At 48.6% G+C, this 24,733-nt stretch overlaps 1 protein-coding gene across 1 annotated transcript in view; it reads left to right on the top strand.

The window, feature by feature from the left end:
* LOC119971323 (SLX4 interacting protein) overlaps positions 1-24,733 on the top strand; it is a 229,150-nt gene that overhangs the window by 154,523 nt on the left and 49,894 nt on the right. The window contains 1 exon segment of the mRNA XM_038806719.1: positions 16,049-16,126. Coding sequence (XP_038662647.1) covers positions 16,049-16,126 — 78 coding nt within the window.

Consider the following 24,733-nt stretch of genomic DNA (forward strand, 5'->3'; position numbering starts at 1 on the left):
TACGTATGCGTCACGGGCAATGACCCCCATGGAGCAGCGCAACACGCAGATAGAAAAGGAGTGCCTGGACCTTCTGACCGGTGTTGTGAAGTTTCCCGACTATGTTTATAGGTTTCCCAAATTCACTGTCGAGACCGACCATCACCCACTCATCAATATAATAAAGAAGGACTTAAACGACATGACGCCTCGCATCCAGCGCATCCTGCTCAAGCTCCGGCAATATGATTTCCAACTGGTGTACACCCTAGGCAAGGACCTCATCGTTGCGGACGCCCTCTCCAGGTCAGTCACCACTCCGTGTGACCCAGAGGTGTTCGTTTGCCAGGTTGACGTCCAGGTTGAGTTCGCAGCCTCCCACTTACCTGGATTGGATGAACGCTTGATCCAAATTCGCAGCGAAATGGCGGCTGACCCCCTGCTACAGCGTGTCATGTGCCACATGACGGATGGGTGGCTCAAGGGCCAATGCCCACAGTTGTATAACGTACGAGACGATCTGGCAGTCGTTGATTGGGTTCTCCTGAAACTAGACCGCATTGTTATCCCACATAGCATGCGCCAGCTGGTCCTGGAACAGTTACACAAGGCCATCTGGGTGTTGAAAAGTGTCGCCGATGGGCCCATGAGGCGGTGGACTGGCCCGGTATCAATGACAACATTGCCAGCGCAGTAATCAACTGCCCCACCTGTCAGCGCTTTCAGCCGGCCCAACCACGGGAGACTCTGCTGCCCCATGAGTTGGTCACGTCGCCTTGGACCAAGGTGGGTGTCGACCTGTTCCACACATTGGGTAGGGACTGTGTCCTGATTGTCGACTACTTTTCAAACTATCTGGAGATAATAAGATTGCACAACCTCACTTTGTCCGCAGTCATTCGGGCGTGCAAAGAAACATTTGCTCGGTACGGCATCCCGCTCACGGTGATGTCGGACAATGGCCCCTGCTTCACCAGGCAGGAATGGGCCAGCTTCGCCCGGCGGTACAATTTTGCCCATGTGATCTCCAGTCTCCTGTACCCTCAGTCCAATGGCAAAGCAGAAAAGGGGTTTCACATAGTCAAGAGGCTCCTATGCAAGGCTGCCGATGCTGGGTCTGACTTCCATCTTGCCTTGCTGGCCTAACGCTCCGCCCCGCTGTCCACTGGTCTGTCGCCCGCACAGTTGTTAATGAATCGCACCCTGAGGACGACGGTGCGGTCTATCCATATACCAAATCTCGACCATGTTCCAGTTCTTCGTAAAATGCAGAAGTCTCGGGCACAGCACAAGGCGGCACATGATTCACGTGCTGCTGACCTCCCTGCTATCACTCCGAACGACAATGTTCGCGTCCATCTCCCAGATGGTGGCTGGTCTGCAACTGCTGTTGTCCTTGGGCAGGTGGCCCCACGCTCATTCCTGGTTCGGCTACCAGATGGATCCATTCTGCGCCGCAATCGGCGTGCCCTTTGCTTTGTTCCACGATCGCCATGGGATCCTCCGGATCACTCCCCTGCTGACCCTGCAATGGACTGTGCAGAGCTTCCGGTGACTCTGCCTCCTCCTGACTGTGATGCAGTCCAATCAGCTCCTGACCTGGCGGCTCTCGACCCACACTTGAGGCGGTCAACCAGAATTCATCACCCACCTCAGAGACTGAATTTATGAACTTTACAAATTTATGGACTCTCTGAGTTGTTTCCCTGCCTTGTTTGATCGTTTTTCTTGGTTTGTATATAGTATTGTTCTCATTCATTTTGTTGCATACTAGTTCTCTGCACCAGGCACCTTCCCTTGTATATAGCTTAGTTTTCCTGTACATAGTCCTGTAAATACGTCTTCGCACCATACATATAGTTAGGAACATTGTCCACGCACTCTCACTATTTATTGACACATACATACAAATTATTTTTGAAAGGGGGGATGTCATAATATACACCAGTATATCATGGTGCAGACACACACACTGATGGACATACAATAGGACCAATCAACATGCATAAACATTGCAGCCAATCATCAGTTAGAGCACACTCACTATAAAGACAGAGGGCATCACTTTTCCCGCTCATTCGGGATGCTGCCTTTCAGAAGCACAAGAGCTTATAGTTTACAGCACAGATTCTCACCACGTGCTGAGTGATTCAACTGATTAGGACAGGCACAGGTCTTTAATTAATCTAACATCGTGTAACCCACAGTAAGAGTATGTTCAGCAGTTTATAGTTTAATAAAATAGTGTTGTGCTATTTTAAGTGTTGTAAACACTATGGGCGCAATTCTCCGCACTCACGACGGTGCGGAGAATAGCGTGGCTCGTAAAATTTATGGCCACGCTCGTCCGACGCCCTCCCGCTATTCTCCCCCCCCCCCCCCCCCCCCACGCCCGACTCCCGATACGAATCGCTGCCGCCGTTTTTGTACGGCCAGCAGCGATTCTCAGCTGTCCGATGGGCCGAGTTCCCAGCCCTTTACGGCTGTTTTTACGAACGGCAAACACAGCGGGTCCGATGCCCGCGCACTCTTTGTCCCTCCGCCGCCCCGCAAATGCGCGATGACGTCATCCGCGCATGCGCGGGTTAGAGTCTTCCAATCCGCGCATGCGCGGCTGACGTCATATGACGCGTCAGCCGGCGCAAACTCTGGCAAGCGGGCTTAACGAAATTTGTTAAGCCCGCGATGCCGGAGTTTACGGCGGCGGCATGCTAGCCCCGACCGGGGACCAGAATCGGTTCCCGGTCGGGGAGGGGGGGGCTGGCGTCAAACCCGACCGGATTTGACGCCAGCCTTACGATTTCTCCCCCTCTGGGAGAATCGCGCCCTATGTGTTTCATGGATCCACAGCACCCAACACATCAATATCTGATGTTAAAATTGGAACTCAATTCCATTGATTCTCATCAAATTACCCCTCCAACTCTTACCCCTGCCGCATCCCTCTCATGCCTTCTAACTTGTTCCCTTGAAGATTATGCTTTGTCTTTGACACCCCATGTGCAATGTCATAGGTGGTTAACTGGTACAAAACAACTTGTATTTATATGATACTTTTAATATAGAAAAACATCCAATGGAAGTGTAATCAAACAAAAATATTGCATCTTCCGGTGGTGGCCATTGTGTGAGTGTCACACACAGGACAGCTCTTGCTTGAAGGCACAGAAAAGAGCTCTTTTTACCCGACACTGGGTGGAATTTTGATGAATAGGAGTAGGTGAAGGTTGGAGGAGTAGTTTCCCCTGGGAGTGGTATGTTTGCTGGTTACCAAACCCGTCAAAAGACAGTGAGAAATCAGGCTAAAGAGTTGGAAGAGGCCTGTGGTGCAGCAGCAGCCAGTGCAAGCATGCCTGCGGGGGAAGGGCTGATGCAAGCTGGAAGGCCCCAGCTGGAGCAGTTGATAGGTTTTATTAAGGAGGAATTCCGGCAGCAGAGGAAGGAAATGCAGGAGGATGGCTCGAAGGCCATAGAAGGAGCTGTGGCACCCCTAAAGAGTTCATTGGAACAGGTGAAGAAATGTTTGGAAGTGTAGGGGTCGCAGAATAGGGGCTTTTCACAGTAACTTCATTGAAGCCTACTTGTAACAATAAGCGATTATTATCGTTAGGGATCGCAGATTCGGGCGATCGAAGGAGTAATCTCGGACCACAGCGATCGTGTGGTGGCTCCGGAAGCGGAAGTGGGGCTCCCAGGCGATCTCTGTACAATGTTGAGGGCAAAGGTAGGGAAGCAGGAGAACACCCCGAGAAGGCAGAACCTGTGAATAGTAGGCCTGCCTGAAGGAGTGGAAGGTGTAAATGCCATGAGGTACGTCTCGCAGATGCTGGTGGCGGAAAGGGTGCTAGATAAAGCCTCTAAAGTGGACCGAACACATAGGTCCCTGAGGCAGAAGCTTAGATCTGGGGAGCCGCCGGGGCTGGTAATCATGAGGCTCGACAAGTTTGTGGAGAAAGAGAAGATTGGGCCAGGGGGAAGCGTACTTGCAACTGGGAGGGGAATAAGGTCCGAATTTATCAGGACATCGGAGCCAAGTTGGCGAAGCGGCTGGCAGGCTTCAACAAGGCCAAGGCAGTGCTGTGTCAGTGGCAGATCAGGTTTGGGGTGCTCTACCCGGCAAAATTATGGGTGATGTTCGGAAGCCGGGAGTATTATTTTGAGACCCCAGAAGTGGCCGAAGACTTCATTAAGGAGCATAAACTGGGGGAGAACTGAGCGGACGATGCTTGGGGTGCTGGCACTTTGTAATGGTTAGGAGCATGTTTGAAGTGGGGGTTGGGATTGGGGGATTTTTGTCTTTTTTTGGAGGAGGGGCTGCTGTTTACTGTTGGGATTGCAAGGGGTTGTAAGTGTGAAAAGAGATAATGTGGGGATGGATGTCCCCCCCCTCCCCCCGCCTCCTGTTTTATCGGACTGTTTGTGCTTAACATTGGTTTGTTTGCTTTTGGAGAAGGCTGCCTGGAGTTCAGGAGAAATCTTCATTTGGGTCGGGGAGGGTAAGGCCAGCAGGGAGCCTTCCTCCTTGAGCTGAGGAGTGGGGGGTTTGGGAGGTCAGTGGGAGGTGCCTTTGGGCAGGGGCTGCCGCGCTAGCAGGTAATGCTGGTAAACGGAGGTGAGGTGGTGGGGGAGAAGGCCGAGAGGGTTGGCCGGGGGTAGGGAGCGCGTGGAGGTTGTTGCGACGTGACGGGGGTGAGAGATGACATGGTCAGGGGCGGAGAAGGGAGCCATCTGGGACGGGCTAGGTATACGGTGGAATTAAGGGGGCGGGTGTTAAGTGGGGAAGGTGACGGACGGTAGAGGGGATTGAGGCGTATGCCTCCGGTAAGGCTGGTAACGTGAAACGTCCAGGGATTGAATGGGCCGGTTAAAAGATCATGGGTGTTCGCGAACCACAGGAGCTTGAAAGCGGAGACGCACCTCCATGTGAAGGACTAGGTTAGGTTAAGGAAGGGGTAGGCTGGTTTTCCACTCAGGATTTGATTTTAAAAAGAGGGGAGTGGAGATTTTAACAAGCAACAAAATGGGATTTGTGAGTGTGAATGAGCTGATGGATCCGGGTGGGGGATATGTGATTGTGAGTGGGGTTTTGGAAGGGGCATCGGTGGTGTTGGTAAATGTGTATGCCCCAAATTGGGATGACATCGATTTTATGAGGGGGTTGATGGCAGCGACCCCAGATTTGGCCACACACCAGTTGATCATGGGAGGCGATTTTAACACTGTCCTAGAGCCAAGGGTAGATAGGTCGAGCTCCAGGTCAATGTGTAGGATATGAATGGCAAGAGAGCTTGGGGGGGTTTATGAAGAGGATAGGTATGGTGGATAGTTTAGTTTAGATGGGTAGCATGGTCGGCACAGGCTTGGAAGGTCGAAGGGCCTGTTCCTGTGCTGTACTTTTCTTTGTTCTTTGTTTGTTTATCCATGGACTTTCAGAACCCAGGGTGAAGGGAGTATTCCTTATTTTCATACATCTATAAGAGGATTCGAGGATTGATTACTTTGTAGTGAGTCGGGAGATTTTGGTTGGGGTGGAGGGGGCAGAGTATGCGGGGATAATTATCTCGGACCATGCACTCCACTGGCTGGAGATTCGGTTTAGATCGGAACGAGAGCAGAGGCCGGGGTGGAGGTTTGACTCGGGGTTGTTGGTGGATGGAGGTTTTTGTGATAAGATGCGGTCGGCGATTAATGAGTATGTGAAGGCGAATCAGAATGGGGAGGTGTTGCCGGCCATTTTCTGGGAAGCACTGAACGTTGTGGTCTGGAGGGAAATTATTTTGTTTAAGGCACCTTCGAATCGGGAAAGGAGGGAGGAACACGACCGTCTAGTGAGTGACATAGTGGAGGTGGACAGGCAACATTCGAGGATTCCCACCACGGAGAGATTGGCGAGGAGGAAAATATTGCAGGGGCAGGTTGACAGGGGTCGGGGAGCGGTAGGGCAACTGCGAAGGGCAAGAGGGGTGCGATATGAGTATAGGGAGAAGGGAGCCGCATGCTGGCGCACCAGCTGCGGGGGCAGGCCACGTCCAGGGAAATATTGAAGAAATGAGCTGGGGTGTGGTGTCAGAGCCAGGAAAGATAAACGAGGTGATGAGGGAGTACTACAAGGGACTTTATGGGGTGGACTAGGGGGGAGAGGAGGGGGACATGGGAAGGTTTCTGGACAAGCTGGAATTTCCCCAGGTTGGGGAAGCAAAGAGGCAGGCATTGGAGGAGCCCCTGGGGCTGAGGGAGGTGCTAGATAGTATCAGGTGTAAGAGGTCAGGGAAGGTCCATGGACTAAAATGGATACCTGGCGGAATTTTGTAAGGAATTTACGATGGACCTGGCACCACATCTGTTGTGGGCGTTTAATGATGCACAGGAGAAGGGGAAGTTGCCGGAGATGATGATGCAGGCAGTAATCACACTAATCCCGAAAAAGGGGAAGGACCAGGTGGACTGTGGGTCGTAAAGGCCCATATCACTATTGAAAATAGATGTGAAAGTATTGGCTAAGTTGTTGGTGGGGAGGATGGATGATTGTGTCCCGGGGGTGGTTGCAGAAGATCAAGCAGGCTTTGTGAAGGGCAGGGAGCTCACAAGTAATAGAAGGAATCCGTCGGGGGCTCTGGTACCGGAGGTGGTGGTGTCCAAGGATGCAAAGAAGGCTTCTGATCGGGTGGAGTGGCGGTACTTGTTCGAGGTTTTGGACTTGGGCCGAGATTGTAGGTCACTGGCATCAGTAATGAAGAAAGTGGGGGCCATACTGTTGGGACTGTCTGCATCTGGACTGTGGTGAGACCAATGTTCTAGCATACCCCATAACTTGGAAAGCAGAGAGGGCTTTAAATTAAACAGGGGGGGGGGGGGGGGGGGGGGGCGGGCAGGGATCAACATGGGTAGATAAAACAAATCATGGGGTAGAATCATGGTAGGGGAGTAAAATAGTAACATCAGAAATGAGGGTGGGAGAATGGCAGGGACAGAAAGAAAAAAACCTGAAAATACACTAACAGCCAAGGCTAGATTTACAAAGATAGGATTGCAAGGAATTGGGTCCTGAATATTATGGGGTATATGGTATTCAGAAAGAAGAGGAAGCAAGGTAAAACTGGAAGAGTTGCACTGTTAATTAAGAGTGGCATTGGTGCAAAGTTAGAGATAACATTGTTTCAGGAGATAAGGATATAGAATTGGTTTAAGCAGTGATGAGGAATAATCGGGGGGAAAGGGCATTCGTGAGAGTGGACTAAAGACCCCCTAGCTGTAACTGTAATGTAGGACAAAGTATGCAAAAATAAATATTGGGGGCTTGTGATAAAGGGGCGGCAATAATCATGGCTGATTTTAATCCACATATAAAGTGAAGAAATCGGATTGTCAATAGTAGCCTGAATGAGGGGTTTCATAGAATATTTTTGAGATAGTTTCTTACAGCAGCACGTTCTGAAACCAACTAGGGCGAGGTTGTATTAGACTTGGTAATGTGACAGGATTAAATAATGATCTCAGAGGTTTTCCCCGTCTCGGGGTTCAATCTGTCAGTCATTGGGTCCTGTACACAGTTGAAGTCCCGTTCCCCCCCCCCCCCCCCCCCCCCCCCCCCCCATCATGATTAGTCGGTGCGTCGCTATGTCAGGGATTTCTGCCATGGTTTTCTTGATGAAGCTCAGGTCGTCCCAGTTGGGCGTGTACACGCTAACTAGTACTACCGGTGCCCCATTCAGGTCACGCTAACCATGATGTACCGTCCTCCTGGTTCCGTAACCGTCTTTGTCGCCCTAAACATCGTCCATTTGCTGACCAATATTGCCACCCCCTTGGCCCTCATCCCTTATTAGGAATGGTAGGTCTGTCCCACCCAGCCCTTTCTTACACGCAGTCGGTCCTGCTCTCTCGGGTGCGTCTCTTGAAGGAAGATGATGTCTGCCTTCATGTTTCTTAGGTGGTTGAGGACTCTGGATCTTTTCACTGGGCCTTTGAGTCCCCTTACGTTCCAGGTGACTATCCTGATGGGGGGCTTCTGTCCCCTTGCTCCTGTGGGATTAACCATATCCACCTGGTGATCGCACCCAGTGCCTTCACTCCCTTGTCCCTCTTTCCCTTGCTCCTGTCCCCATTTGCCCTTCCGCCTCTGTTGAGTGCTCCCACCCGCCCTCTACCTGGCACCGTCCCCTCTGTTGGGGGCGCGCTGCAGCCCTGCTTTTTTGCATGTCCCCGGTGCTAGCTTTCTTGCTGGTGCGGTGAGCCCCCTCTAGGGAGTTACTGTCTTGCTTCTCCCATGCCCAGCCTCTGCATTTTTTTGCCCACTCTTCTCCCGCCCTACCCTGCGCTCCCCCTGTTTGCTCACCCTTCTCCGCTGCTCTCATACCCTTGTGCTGGGGCCTGGTTTCCCACCTATGTCGGTTCGTTGGGTAGCGGTTTGCTTTTTATTCAGGGTGCACTTACCATGTTGGGGATGGGGGCGGGGGCTCTGGCATTGCCTCACACCCCTCCCCCTCGGCGTGTTGTTGCCCCTTACGAGGGGCCCGTGTTTCTACCCGCGCTGTTGGTTTTCCAGCTCATGTTCTTCGATAAATTTGTTTGCGTCGGCGGGGGCTGTAAAGAAATACTCTCTTTCTTGGTATGTGACCCCGAGTTTCGCTGGGTACAGCATACCAAAGCGCACATTGTTCCTGTGAAGGACTGCTTTTGCTCTATTAAATTCGGCCTATCTCCTGGCGAGGTCTGCCCCAATGACCTTGTACACTCTAATAAAGTGTCCTTCCCACCTGCAGATTCTGTTTTGCCTGGCCCAGCGCAGGATTGTTCCCCTGTCTTTATACCGGTGCAGTTTGGCTATAACTGCCCTCGGGTGTTCCCCCGCCCTGGGTTTCAGGCGCGGCGACCGGTGCGCTCTGTCCATTTCTGGTGGGTTGGGGAAAGTTTCCCTCCCCACTAAGTTGCCCAGCATCTCGGCCACGTAGGCCGTGGGGTTTCTACCCTCGATCCCCTCTGGTAGGCCCACTATCCTGACATTTTGTCTTCTTGAGCGGTTTTCCTGGTCGTCCACCCTGCCCTTCAGGCTCCCCTGCGTTGTGCCCAGTTTCGCCACCTCTTCAGGGCTGTGATCCGGTCGCTCATGTCAGTCGAAGTCCTCTCCAGCTCCATAATGGTCGCCTTTTGGGTTTCCAGTTTCTCCTGGGTTCCAGTTTCTTCTCTGCTCTGCCCAGGGCAAGCTGCACCTCTGCCAGGGCCTGAGCTATTGCTGTCTGGAGTGCGGCCTCCATGTCTGCTTTGATCCCTACCTTGCTTTCTTGCTGGTGATCCCTCAGCACCTCGGCAAAGGCTGTCTTCCAGTTCCCCTCTGGCCCAGGGGAAAAAAGCTCCTGTCTGCCCAGTTCTTTTAGTTGCAGCGAGGCTTCCATTAGCTCGTCTGAGTGGGCTCGTGTATTGCCCCGTTTGCTTTTGGTGCCCATTCTCCCTCTGCTTTGGCTCCCTTCTGGCTTTTTTCCCCCTCCATTTTAATTTCCTCTTCCCCCCCCCCCCCCCTTCCCCTCTTTTTCTCTCCACCACCCCCCCCCCCCCCCCCCCCTTCCCCTCTTCCCCCCCCCCTCTGAAGATACTCTTTTCAGGTAAGTCTGGTTTTCTTTTCTGAGAAGCGTGGAAGGAGAGAGGACGTGTTCTGTCCCTTCATCAGTTTTCTTTTTTGAAGTTTTTCTTTTCTTTTGTTTTTGTCCTCTCTCTCTCCCCCCCCCCCCCCCCCCCCACCAAAAGAGGGAGTTCTCGTTTTCTACTTTCTCCTCCTCATTCATCCTGGAACCAGCGAGAGAGAGAAAGGCTTCTGGTCGGGCCGGGAGTCCCCCTTTGTTCTGCCGCTGCCTACCTCGTGGTGGTTGCCGCCGGGTGTGGGGGGGTGTCGGGCCTCGTTGCTGGCAGCTGCCCCACTGCCGCCCGCGTTCTGCTGTGCGGGGGGCTCGGTCGGTCGGGCTGGCTTGCAGGCCCGCGCTCCGCTGTGCCATCTCCATTTGGTGGGGGGGGGGAGGTGCGACTCTCTCTGGTCGCTCCTTGGTCTCCGGCTCCTCCCGTGTACCTTTCCTACCCCTGGGCCGCAGCTTACCGCTCCGGTCCCTTGTGGCCTCCTCTCCTTCTCCCCTGGGGGGGGGCTCTCCCCTCGTGCTTCTCCTGCCGCTCGCTTCGTCCCCGAGCGCTCGGGTCTCCGGCCCCGCTCCGCCTCGGAGTCCGGGTCGCTCCTCTTCTTTCTCTCCCACCGTGCGGGGGCCCAGTCGGCCGAGCTCGCGCGCCCGTGCGCACGTTCTTCGTGGGGGGGACGGGACGCAATTATAATCCCCCCCCCCCCTCCGGAGCTCCTCTCGCGCGACCATTGCCCTCCGCCGTCAGAAGTCGAGAGAGCCTTCAGTATCAAACTTAAGGACAAAGTGTAGAAATTGCATAAAGATGAGTGGCGGGTCTGATGATTGGTCAGAATATAAAGAACGGCAGGGAATGACTAAAGGGTTCATTAGGAGAAAGAAATTAGAGCATGAGATGAAGCTAACTAGAAATGTAAAACAGATATAAGAGTTTCTTCACGTATTTAAAAATGAAGAGAGTAGGTAACATGAGTGTTGGTCCTCTAGAGAGTGACAATGGGGAGTAAATAGTAGATAAAAAGGAAATTGTGCATGAAATGAACACATATTTTGGATACAGAAATCATTCCAATAATATCTGCAAATCTGGAGGTGGAAGGGAGAGAAGAACTTGGTGAATTTGCAATCACTAGGGAAGCCTTACTGAGCAAACTGATGGAGCTGTGGACTAAAAGTCTCCAGGTGCTGACGGAGTTCATCTTAAGGTCTTACAAGAGGTGGCTAATGAAGTAGTAGATGCGTTGGTGTTCGTTTTCCAAAATGCTCTCGATTTTGGAAAGGATCCAAATATGATCCCTCTATTCAAGAAGGGAGGGAGGCCGAAAACAGGAAACTAGTGAATTTGACGTCTGTCGTGGGAAAGGTGTTTAGAATCATTCGTTAGGGAGATTATAGCTGGCCACTTAGAAAAACCCATGGTAATCAGGAAGAATCAGCTTGGCTTCGTGAAAGGGAATCAATTTATTGGAGTTCTTTGATGGAGTAACGTGCATTGTGGATAAAGGGAAACCTGTAGACATATATTGTACTTGGATTTCCAGAAGGCATTTGATAAGGTGCCATATCAAAGGTTATTGCGTAAAATAAATCTCATGGTGTAGTGGGTAACAGATTAGCATGGATAGATGATTGGCTGGACTGGCAGAAAACCGAGAGTATGCATAAATGGGTCTTTTTCTGATCGGTAGGATGTGAAGAGTGGAATCCCGCAGGGTCTGAGCTGGTGCCTCAACCTTTTACAATTCATATCAATTACTTAGAGGAGGGGAGTGAAGGCATTATAGGTACATTTTCAGATGACACAAAGATAGGTAGGAAAATATGTTGTGAAGATGACATAAGACAGGGGCAATTGGATATAGATAGGTTTAGTGAGTGGGCAAAAAAGTCTGGTCGATGGAGTATAATGTGGGAAAGTGTGCAGTTGGTTCACTTTGGCAGGAAGAATAAAAACGCAGAGTATTACTTAAACAGAACAATTGCAGAATTCTAAGGTGCAAAGTGATCCAGGTGTTCTAGTCCATGAGTCACAAAACGTTAGTAGGCAGGTACTGCAAGTAATTGAGAAGGCTAATTGAATGCTATGCTTTATCAAGGATGTTCTACTTCAGTTATACACGGCCTTGGTGAGACCACATCATGAATACTGAGAGCAGTTTTGGTCTCCTTATTTATAGAAGGATGTAAATGGATGGGAGATGGTTCAGAGGAGGTTTACTAGATTGATACCTGGAACAAGTGGGCTGTCTTGTGAGGAAAGGCTGGGATTTGTTTCCACTGGAGTTTACAAAGAGTGAGGGGTGATTTGATTGACGTATATAAGATCCTTGATGATCTTGACAAAGTAGACGTGGAAAGGATGTTTCCTCTTGTGGGTAAGTCTAGAACTAGGGAACACTGTTTTAAATTTAAGAGCGGCATGTGGCGCAGTGATTAGCATTGGGACTACGGCTTTGAGGACCCGGGTTCGAATCCCGGCCCTGGGTCACTGTCCGCGTGGAATTGGCACATTCTCCTCACGTCTGTGTGGGTTTCACCCCTACAACACAAAGATGTGCAGGGTAGGTGGAGTGGCCACGCTAAATTGCCCCTCAATTGGAAAAAAAATAATTAGGCACTGTAAATTTTAGTGAGGGCAGCACGGTGGCGCAGTGGGTTAGCCCTGCTGCCTCACGGCGCTGAGGTCCCAGGTTTGATCCCGGCTCTGGGTCACTGTCCGTGTGGAGTTTGCACATTCTCCCCATGTTTGCGTGGCTTTCGCCCCCACAACCCAAAGATGTGCAGGCTAGGTGGATTGGCCACGCTAAATTGCCCCTTAATTGGAAAAATGAATTGGGTACTCTAAATTTTGGGGCAGCAGGGTAGCATGGTGGTTAGCATAAATGCTTCACAGCTCCAGGGTCCCAGGTTCGATTCCCGGCTGGGTCACTGTCTGTGTGGAGTCTGCACATCCTCCCCCTGTGTGCGTGGGTTTCCTCCGGGTGCTCCGGTTTCCTCCCACAGTCCAAAGATGTGCGAGTTAGGTGGATTGGCCATGCTAAATTGCCCGTAGTGTCCTAATTAAAAAGTAAGGTTAAGGGGGGGGGTTGTTGGGTTACGGGTATAGGGTGGATACGTGGGTTTGAGTAGGGTGATCATGGCTCGGCACAACATTGAGGGCCGAAGGGCCTGTTCTGTGCTGTACTGTTCTATGTTCTATGTTCTATGTTCAAAATTATGGGTCGTCCTTCCACGTCAGAGATTAGAAGAATTTCTTTCTCTGTGGGTTGTGCAACTTTGGAGCTCTCTGCCCAAGGCAGTGGAGGTGGGGGTCATTGAATAATTTTAAGTTGCAAGTAGATAGATTCTTAGGCAATGGAATCAAAGTAAATGGGAATGTAGAATTGAAAACAGAAATAAATATGCCATGATCTTATTGAATGGCAAAGCAGGCTTGAGGAGCTGAATGACCTATATCTCCTGTTTTGTATTGTGTTAGCACTGTTGCTTCACAGCACCAGGGACCCAGGTTCGATTCCCGGCTGGGTCACTGTCTGTGCGGAGTCTGCACGTTTTCCACGTGTCTGCGTGGGTTTCCCCCAGGCGCTCCGTTTTTCTCCCACAAGTCCCGAAAGACATGTTTGGTAGGTAAATTGGACATTCTGAATTCTTCCTCCGTGTACCCGAACAGGCGACTAGGGGATTTTCACAGTAACTTCATTGCAGTGTTAATGTAAACCTACTTGTGACACTAATAAAGATTATTATTTGTTTGCATCAATGATGTACAAATCTACGGTATATGTAATCTAGTTAAAATATATGTAGAGTTTTAAAATGATGCACATTTTTTTCAATTTGAGAAATTTTACAATTTTCCCAAGGAACTGCCTTTGAATAATGACTTCCCCTCATCTTTTGTCACTCTGTGCACCTAATCATTTGCACACACACCAAAGGTGTTAAGGGCAGCACATTAAATGCAGCTATTCAAAATTCTATTCACAAAATGAGTTAGTGCAGTATTTTATGGAATAGGTTAGCATGACAACCTGTATTAGAATTTTGGCTTCTACATCCCTGGTTGTCTGTCACAGCTGAGACGAGTTATTCTTTGGATAGACTGCAGGATACATACCCTTTTAAATAGACTATACTATTGCACTTTGTATGGGAGAAAAAAGAATGTCTTCCACGTCTGTCTTCAATTTGCACCAAGTGCAACAACAATTGCAATAGTACTGGAGTATTCCACACCCTGCACAATTCCGTTGTCATTGCTAGAGAAGACAACCTCTGATCATGGACCCCACAATTCCTGGGCCTGGGAGGACGAGCTAGTGCTTGCAGGAATGAGGAGGCATTATCAGGAATTGAGTATAATTGAAATAAAGTGAGCTTGGGGAATAAAAGCCCCACCAGAAAACCCCCTATTTCCATTTGCAACCAGCTAAAACTTTCCCTGAATGTTGCAGGCATCATAGAAGTGGGAATCTGATCCTGGTTTTCCAAAACAGCACAATGTCCATTTGAAAATGGCAAAGAGAAAAAACAGCATTTATTTAACAATCTACAATTTAACTAACCTTTCCATTGGAGCAGCATAATGCCAATCTGATATTCCTGAAGGGTGGATATGCAGGGACTGGCATAGAGGCCCGCTTCCTTTTTTAATTGAACCCACCCCAGGATTTAACCTTGGTGGTAGGGAAGCTTCTAGAAACGATAACCCGGGACAAAATTAATGTTCACTTGGGCAAATGTGGGTTAATTAAGGAAAACTAGAACATATTTGTTATGGGCAAACCCTGTTTAACCAACTTGCTTGAGTATTTTGATGAGGTAACAGAGAGGATTGATGAGGATAATGCTGTTGATGTGATGTTATGTACATGGACTTCTAAAGGACATTTGATACAGTACAGCACAACAAACTTGTGAGCAATGTTGGAGTCATGGAATAAAAGGGACAGTAGCAACAGCGATACAAAATTGGCTGAGTGACAGGAAATTGAGACAGCTTCTCATGGACTTCCCCAGACTTGGTGTTCAGACCCCTGCTCTTACTGATCTAGAATAATGACCTTGGTGTACAGGGCAGAATTTCAAAATTTGTGGATGTCACAAAACTTGGATATGTTGTCTCGTGTGTGAAGGATAGTGTTAGAACTTATAAAGACATAGATCTGTGAAATGGGTGAGCAAATGAAATTTAATGCAGAGATTCATTCTGATCGAAAAAACTTGGAGAGACAATATAAAAACAGGGTACAATTCAAAAGGGGGTGCAGGACCAGAGGGACCTGGGTGTGTACATGCATGAATCAAGGTAGCAGAACAAGTTGAGAGAGAAGCTAATAATACATACAGCAAACTAGGTTTTATCATTTATGGCATAGAGTGTTAAACTCGTACAAAACACTGGTTTGGCCACAACTGGAGTATTGCATCCAGTTCTGAGCACCACACTTCAGGAAAAATGTGAAGGCTTTAGAGACAGTGTGAAAAGATTCACTCAAATGATTCTAGAGATAGATTGGAGAAGTTGGAACTATTTTCTTTGGAGAGCAGAAGGTTGAGAGGCGATCTGATAAAGGTATTCAAAATTATGAGGGGTTTGGACAAACTAGATAGGGGGAAGCTGTTCCCATTGGTGGAAGGATTGAGAACCAGAGGACACAGATATGCGGTAATTGGCAAAAGAAGCTATAGTGACATCAGAAAACAAAATTTGCACAGCAAGTAAATCTGGAATGTTCTGCTGAAGAGTGTGGTCGAGGCAGGTTCAATAGAGGCTTTCAAGAGGGAATTGGATTATTATTTGAAAAGGAAGAATGTGCAGGGCTACAGGGAGGTAGGGGAGCAGCAGTAGGTGAATTGCTTCTTCATAGTGAGCACCGACCTGACTGAATGACCTTTTTCACTGTAACCATTCTATTAGTCTTCTCTGTGATTTAAGGCAGGATTAATGCTGCGGCAGAGTGCAACCAGAAGTCCTGCTGCACCACAATTCTGGCAGAACGTGTGTCAAAGAATTTCAGGCCCATAATATTTATACAGTGCATTGGTGAAATTGAATAGCATAAATTGAGATTCTTCATTGTGTAATTTCACTTTAGATTAATCCAGAGAAGAGGAACAATTTCAATAGCAGTATTTTGCTCATCGTGCCAGGATACAGTCTCTGAAAGGCTGCACCTCATTCACAGGACGCTCAGCAACCCCTAGAGCCTTAGCCACTCAATGACAACCGATACCAGTTCTCCACTTTATACTGCATTATAGCCAATTAGAAGAAGCAGAGCAACACCTTTATGTAATAGAAAAGGCTATGATCCAGCCACAAGATAATCTAGGAACATTGTAAACAAATGAAGTAGATCTGAAGGGCACATCATGGCAGCAGTTGGTTATATGAGATGCGTTCAAATTTTGTTTTCTACAGTGCATTAATTTCCACATTTGTTTTGCAGGAAACAATTTTCGTCTTGCCACTTATTTTATGAAGAGACATACAAACTTGAGATGTGTCACACAACAGCAGAATTGTGGTATGTACATATTTAAGAATGATGAAAAGTTAATCACATTTTAATAGGGAAATATTTATTACTTGAATTTTACATGCCCACTAGTTGCTGAATAAATTGAAAATGTTAAGTATATTTAAAATGAATAAGCAGGTTTATGGAGTATGGAGTTAGGTCACAGATCAGCTATGACCGCATTGAATGGCAGGAGAGGCTTGAGGGGCTGAATAGTGTTCTACTGAATATATTTACTCTGTTCTTCATTCTTAAAGTGCATTTGGTTGGATTTTCTTTTCTGCACTGTGCTGTAGAAGGAAAATAAGTAGTCCAAGACTGGAGAATATGACAAGAGAGGATAACCAATGATGAGCCAACACTGTGGTCACATCACTGACAGACATCTTAAAGTGGTTCCATTGGAAACAGGAAATCACATTCAGATTGGGCTAGGAGCTGCCTCAGAGTCACCCAACACCGCAAATCCATATTATAAATTGGAAATCTGCCATTAATGATTGCATAAAACCATTGAGGAGCCCTGCAAGACAGATTTGGGTGGAATCCCAACATATGGCTGAAGTTTTAAGTGACTACTTTGTATCACTCTTCGGTACTGAAGATGACGCCAAGTTAATAATGCTGCACTACAGTTGATGCTAAAATTGTATGTGTAAAAGTGACTGTGGAAACTTAAAGCAAGCTGAACTACGTTATACTGGCTGATATGTGCTGGCTCATATATGCAGTAATCGCCAAGATTGTTCCCATCTACAGGGAAGAGACCCGTGTGATGTCTACGTTTAAAAAAGGACAATGAGTTAGCACTAGGAAACTGCACGTCTGTTAACTTAAGTTGTCGGCAATTTGTTAGACGGGATTATTGGAGATGCTTTATGTAGAGAAGGGGTTATTAGGAAATTGCAGGCGTGGCTGCTGCAAAAAGGAGTTTTACCAATTTGGATTTTTGAGGAGATTACGAAGTTGATAGATAATGAAAGCCTGGTTAACATTTTGTATAAAAAAGCCTTTGATAATATGCAGCACACAGACTTCTAAGTAAGATTGTATCTTGGGAGATTTGCTGTGAGATCTCTGGTTGGTTAGTGACTTGGTTGTACCCGCGTAAGGGAGTTAATAAAAGTCACAGTTTGCCATTAGGCCTGGTCACAGTAGAGTCCTGCAGGAATTGGTTTTAGCACTGTTCACAATCTTTATTATTGATTTGGATGCTAACATCAGAAAATTGCTGAAATTTGGAAGATTAAGAAACATGCAGAGGGGCGGCACGGTGGCGCAGTGGTTAACACTGCTGTCCCACGGTGTCGAAGACCCGGGTTCGATCCCGGCCCCGGGACACTGATCGTGTGGAGTTTGCACATTCTCCCCATGTTTGCGTGGGCCTGATCCCCACAACCCAAAGATGTGCAGGCTTGGTGGATTGGCCATTTTAAATTGCCCCATAATTGTAAAAAAAGAAAAAAAAAAGAATTGGGTCCTCTAAATTTAAAAAGAAGGAAAAGAAAGAAACATGCAGAACTTAAGGGGCGCCATTCTCCCCTCCCTACGCCGAGTGGGAGAATCGCGTGAGGGCCGGGCGAATCACGACACGCCGCCCTGGCACCCCCCGCAATTCTCCCACACCCCCGCATGGAGAATCGCCGCTTGCCGTTTCTCACGGCGAGCGGCGTTTCTCCGGCCCGGATGGGCCGAGCGGCCTGACGTTCCCGACGTGTTCACGCCGGTGGCAACCACACCTGGTTGCTGCCGTCGTGAACATGGCGCCAAAGGTTCGCTTGTGGGGGGTGGAGAGGGGAGTGAGCACCACGGCCGTGCTCGGGAGGGGACTGCCCGCGATCGGTGCCCACCTATCGTCGGGCCGGCGTCTCCAAGGGATGCACTCTTTCCCCTCCGCCGCCCCGCAAGATCAAGCCGCCACGTCTTGCGGGGCAGCGGAGGGGAAGACGGCAACCGCGCATGCGCGGGTTGGAGCCGGCCAACCTGCGCATGCGCGGCTGACGTCATTCGGCGCGCCGGAGGTGTCATTCCCGGAGGCCGAGATTTACGGCACGCCGCTCCTAGCCCCCGGGGGGGGGGGGGGGGGGGGGGGGTGAATAGGGTGCGAGGAACGGCCTCCAACGCCGTCGTGAAACTCGGCCGATTTCACGACGGCCTTCCCGATGCCGGACGGAAGCGGAGAATCGCGCCCAAGACCTTTGATGGAAATAAAAATGATGCAGGTGGATTGAGATACATTAGAAGAATGAGTCTGCGTGTGTTGTCCGTCCCGTCTCGCTCCCCCCCCCCCCCCCCCCCCCCCCACCCCTCCCCCCCCCCCCCCCCCCACCAATATATCTGATTCTGTATGGATAAATGCATTATGATCCATTTTGGGGAAATTCCAAGTTTGTACACACCTTACACGATTGCACATTCTAAGCTGCTGAGTGGTAGAAGAACCTGGGAGTTGTGGTTCGCAAGTCTTTTAAGGTCACTGGCTAGTGCTGGGAGAATGTTGTGGAAAATTATTAGGATTCTTGTCAAAGATCTCACCTCCACAACCCAAAAATATGCAGGGTGGGCGGATTGGCCACGCTAAATTGGAAACATTTTAAAAAGGATACTTGTAAAAGATGTTGATCAAACTGATCTAGAGCACTGTATCCAATTTTGAATCTTTCATGGATTTCGCATTTATCAAAGTCCTGGAAAAGGTTAAGAAGACGATTATTTGATCAGTGGCTAATTTAAGAACCTTAGTTATCAGGACATACTTGGGGAGCTGTGCCTTAATATTTTGTAATAGACTTTGAGAGAAATATGAATAATGATTATAAACTAATGGAGAGATTAGATTCTGTCCTCATGGATAGGTTATTTAATTTAGAAAAGAAAGGGACACCGATGAGAAATCAGTAAAAGTTAGCTTAGGAGGTAGGGATAGGTGTTCTGTGCATGAGTGTTGCAAGTGTTCAAAAGGGGACTGGGGTGGAAGACATCTTGATTTATGGATGATAGATGAGTTAACAAAGCCCAGTCCTGATGCTTGCTTGATAACCATTGGAATTTGGAGAGTAATTTCTTGCATCTCCCAAGCGACATCCCATCCCTCCGCCTAAATTGGCCTTTGGTTTCTTTGCATCTCCCTGGAGATTGCATAAATTTAACTGGAGTGGAAAGGGTGGCTGACGAGTGTGGGATGGGTGGCTGCTGAGTATGTAGTGATGGGACAAGCTTGGTGGACCAGTTGGTCCTTTCCTGTCCTTTTTCGTATCGCTTATCCGCAATGCTTGGGGCAGAGTGTGTATCGGATTTCAAAATTTTTTGAATATCGGAATATACTGTGCATGTGCGGCGGTGCACATTGGGAACTGCGCATGTGCGAAACATTAGGAACTGCCCATGTGCGGAGTGTGTTGGGAACTGCGCATGTGCGGCATGCATTGGGAACTGCGCGATGCCCGGGAATCTTGTGGGATTTCCCACTTGTGATGTCACATCACCGCTCGGGAAAAAAAAGTGCAGAATTTGAAATTTTGGGGAATTTTGGATGAGACGCTCAACCTGTACACTTACATTATTCCGTTTTTTTTTTTAAAGAGGAATATATTACACATTAGGAAGTCACCAGACTACCTTGGTGTATAAGTTTTATTTAGTTTGAGTCTTAATTGCAAGAGTCTGAGTACCAACTAACTATGATTACTATGCGCATATTAAGCAGCATAATCAGACTATAAATGATATTAAAACCTTTGTTATCTGGTATGCTTGGGGTACCAATATGCCAGTTAACAGTACTTTTCAGGGGCCGTGCAGTGGTTAGCACTGCTGCCTCACGGCACCGAGACCCGGGTTCGATCCTAGCCCCAGGTCACTGTCTGTGTAGAGTTTGCACATTCTCCCCATGTTTGCGTGGGTCTCACCCCCACAACACAAAGATGTGCAGGGTAGGTGGATTGGCCTCACTAAATTGCCCCTTAATTGGGAAAAAATAATTGGGTACTTTAAATTTGTTTTTGAAAAAAAAACAGTACTTTGCATGCAAGACAATGTGCGGTATATCTTTGCTCAGGTACAATAACCAAAACTGACTGAATAATTTAATAATTTCAATGTAAAGCCTGCAAGCAACTTCTAAAGGTTTACAATCTATTATTATTATAACTTTTAAAATAATAATGCATTATCTGAGCACTGCAAGTGATTGGCTTATAAAAAAAATATTGACCTGTCAGACATTCCAGTTACTAGATAATACTGGTCAGTAGAATGCTGGATAACACGAAGTTTACTGTTCAAGGATTAGTGTTTACATTAATTCATATGGTAACATTTGCTTCAGATTTCTAGTTAAAATTGTATTCGCCTCTGAATGTTTCCTGGTCTATTAGCAGAGAGATGTGTAACTTGCTCATGTAAAGTCACTTTGGCCACTATTTTACAGGAGGCATTAGCCTATTTAAAAGAAATGAGTTAACATCTCTGTTAAAAATAACAGACAGAGAAATGTCACATCATTGCGTAAAGCATTCATCTTCTAATGTCCCTGGTGGTCATTTCTAGACTATGGGTGTGATCTAGCGGCTGCCCCCGAACAGGAGCGCTTCAAGGCCGGGAGATGCCCGGAGAAGCCTTCCACCAGCCTCCCTTACGAGATCACCCTAGACTTCCCGAGGCATCGCAATCAGGATCCCGCCCAACAATGGACATGCCCAAGCCTTGCGTGCCTAAGTCAGTTTTAAACCCACCTAGACACGGTCACCCGGGATCTACCAGCCTCTTGCCATCTAATGGCCTCCTCAGGGAGTCCTCAGCCGGGTGCCATTCAGTACTGCTCCACACAAATGTAGACCAGGTGGAATGGCACCCAGGGAGGCCCCTGAGTAGTCAGGGATAGGGCAGGGTGGCTTCCTGCCCCTCCCCCTGCAAAGTGGGCACCGTGGCACTGCCAGGTTGGCAACTTGGCACTGTCAAAGTGCCCGGTGGCACTGCAAAGTTGGCAGGAGTGCTGCCAGGGTGACAGTGCCAGAGTGCCTGGCTGCCAAGAGTCAGTACCTGGGGGAGCCATGCCCATGAAAGCAGGGTAGGGGGGCAGAGTGGTTATGAAGAGACCCCTCTGGTTGGTAAGGGGGAGGTGAAGGGTGGGGGTCCTGGAAGGGAGGGCCAAAAAGGGGGTGTGGGAAGGCCTGAAAAGAGGGGCCCCCTGCAACCCCATAGCGAGTGTCATCACCCGGAGGGGGGTGGTAAATGTTCATGTGTGTGGGGGTGGCACTGCCCTTGAGTGGGGAGTATGGTGGACCCACAAGCCCCCTTAGAGATCGGGGCACCCTTTCAAAGTAGTGACCTGGTCTCTGAGAAGCTGGTCTGGCCAGCATGTTCAGCTCCCCAGTCATGAAATTAATTCTAAAGTGTGGGCTTGGGACTTCCAGTGATGACCATGGAGTGAGTGGTCACACACAGGGCGGCTCCTGCTAGAAGGCGTTGGCTTTGGCCCTTTTTACCCAAGTTTTGATGTAGTTTCGGCAGAAAAGGGGTGCAGGGAGTGTAGGGGGAGAGGTTCTCCCCTGGATGGGCATGTTTACCAAACTCGGCAGAAAGACCTGGCAAAAGAATTGGACGATGCTCATGGCGCAGCAACAATTACAAAAATGACCGGGGGGGGTCATCAGCTGGAAAACTGCAAATGGAGCAGTTGATGAGTTTCATCAAGAAGGTATTTCGTCTGCAACGAAAGGAAATGCAGAACGACTGGTCAAAGGCAATTGAGGGGGCAGTGGCACCTCTTCGCTTGACCCTGGAACGGGTGGAGAAGTGCCTCGAGACACCGGGGGCGACTATCCAAGAAGTGGAGACGGTGGTATCCGACCAGAGTGACCGTAGTATGTGGTTGGAGGCAGAGATGGCGATTCTGGGGTATATGTGTAAGTCACTGCGGGTGGAGGACCAGGAAAGTAGGTCCAGGCAGCAAAATCTGCGGAAAGTAGGTCTGCCGGAGGGAGTAAAGGGAAATGCTAGTGAACGGAAGTGAAGTGTGTGGGGGGAGGGGGGGATGCTGGGTGGCGGCGTGGTTAGCCAGTGTTGTGAGGGTGTGGAGGCGACGTGGCAGTTATGAAGGATGAGTTCAGTCATGGACAGGGTGGGGAGCCATCTTGGGTGGGTCCGGTTTAGAGTGAGGATGGGAGGGGCGGTGCCTAATGGTGGTGATGGGAGACATTAGTGGAAGTGGAAGCTTCCAGTGTGAATTGGGATGTGGAATGTCTGCAGGTTAAATGGGCCGGTTAAACGGTCCCGGGTGTTCGCACAGCTGATGTATTTGCAAACGGAGGTGATTTTCTTGCAGGAGATGCATCGTCAGGTGAAGGATCAGATGAGGTTGAGGAAGGGATGGGTGGGGCAAGTGTTTTACTTGGGGTTTGATTTGAAGTCGAGGGAGGTTGCCATCTTCCTGAGCAAGAAAACAGGGTTTACAGGGACCAGGGAGGTGCGGAACCCGGGACAAGGTTTGTGATAGTGAGTGGGGTGCTAGTGAGGACGCCAGTGGTTTTGGTAATGTGTATGTACCCAATTGGGATGATACCAGATTTGTGAAAAGGTTATGAGGAGTGATTCCGGATTCGGATTCACGAGCTAATCATGGTGTGAGGGAGGAGGGGGACGCGGAATTTAGTTGTGTAATGGAACTGAGGTTGGTTAAGTCGAGCCCTAAGTCGATACTTAGATACATAGATACATAGAAGGCAGGAGCAGGAGGAGGCCTTTTGGCCCTTCGAGCCTGCAATCATGGCTGATCATCCAATTCAATAGCCCAATCCTGCGTTCTCCCCATAGCCTTTGATCCCATTCTCCCGAAGTGCTATATCTACCCGCCTCTTGAATATATCCAATGTTTTAGCATCAACTACTTCCTATGGTAATGAATTCCACAGGCTCACCACTCTTTGGGTGAAGAAATGTCTAGTCAACTCTGTCCAAAATAGTTTACCCTGAATCCTCAGACTGTGACCCCTGGTTCGGGGCACACCCATCATTGGGAGCATCTTCCCTGCATCTACCCTGTCTAGTCCTGTTAGAATTTTATAAGTCTCTACGAGATCCCTTCTCATTCTTCTGAACTCCGAGAACAATCTTAACCTAGTCAATCTCTCCTTGTATGATAATCCTGCCATCTCTGGAATCAGTTTGGTAAACCTTCGCTGCACTCCCTCGAGAGCAAGAACATCCTTCCTCAGAAAAGGAGACCAAAACTGCACACACTAATCTAGGTGTGGCCTCACCAAGGCCCTATATTATTGCAGCAACACATGCCCGCTTCTGTACTGGAAACCTCTCACAATGAAGGCCAACACACTATTAGCCTTCTTTACCGTCTGCTGCACTTGTATGCTTACCTTCAGCGACTGGTGCACAAGGACACCCAGGTCCCGCTGCACACTCCCCTCTCCCAATTTACAACCATTCAGGTAGTAATCTGCCTTCCTGTTTTACTTCCAAAGTGAATAACCTCACACTTATCCAAATTATACTGCATCTGCCTTTGATTTGCCCAGTCGTCCAACCTGTCCAGATCATGCTGTAGGATCTCTGCATCCTCGTCACAGTTTACCCTCCCACCCAACTTGGTACCATCTGTAAACTTTGAGATGTTACATTTTGTTCCCTCATCCAAATCATTAATATATATTGTGAATAGTTGGGGTCCTAGCACCGATCCCTGTGACACCCCACTAGATACTGCCTGCCAATTTGAAAAGGGCCCATTAATTCCTACTCTTTGTTTCCTCTCTGCCAACCAGTTTTCTATCCCCCTCAATACACTTCCCCCAATCCCATGCTCTTTAATTTTTCACAATCATCTCTTATGCGGGTCATTGTCAACGTCGTCTGAAAGTCCAAATATACTACATCGACTAGCTCCCCCTTGTCAACTGTACTGGTTACATCTTCAAAGAATTCCAACAGATTTGTCAAGCATGATTTCCCCTTCATAAGTCCATGCTGACACTGACTGATCCTGCCACTGCTTTCTAAATGTTCCGCTGTAAAGTCCTTGATAATGGATTCAAGAATTTTCCCCACTACCGATAAGAGCCTTACTGGTCTATAATTCCCTGCTTTCTCTCTACCTCCCTTTTTGAATATTGGAGTGACATTAGCTACCCTCCAATCTGCAGGGACTGTTCCAGAGTCTATAGAATCCCAGAAGATGACCACCAATGCATCCACTATTTCCAGAGCCACCTCCTTAAACACTCTGGGATGCAGATTATCAAACCCTGGGGATTTATCTGCCTTCAATCCCATCAATTTTCGCAGCACCATTTCTCTACTAATATTGATCTCCCTCAGTTCTTGCCTCTAACTAAATCTTTCATTCTCCAACATTTCTGGTATCTGATTTGTGTCCTCTTTTGTGAAGACAGAACCAAAGTATGTAGTCAATTGCTCAGCCATTTCTTTGTCCCTTATTATATATTCTCCTGTTTCTGTAGGGGGGATAAATTTGTCTTTACCAATCTCTTTCTCTTCACATATCAATGGAAACTTAGTGTCAGTCTTTATGTTCCCTGAAAGCTTACTATTGTACTGTATTTTCCCCTCCTTAATCAATCCTTTTGTCCATCTTTGCTG

The sequence above is a fragment of the Scyliorhinus canicula genome, chromosome 1, assembly GCF_902713615.1.
Source record: "Scyliorhinus canicula chromosome 1, sScyCan1.1, whole genome shotgun sequence".
Taxonomy (NCBI): Eukaryota; Metazoa; Chordata; class Chondrichthyes; order Carcharhiniformes; family Scyliorhinidae; genus Scyliorhinus; species Scyliorhinus canicula.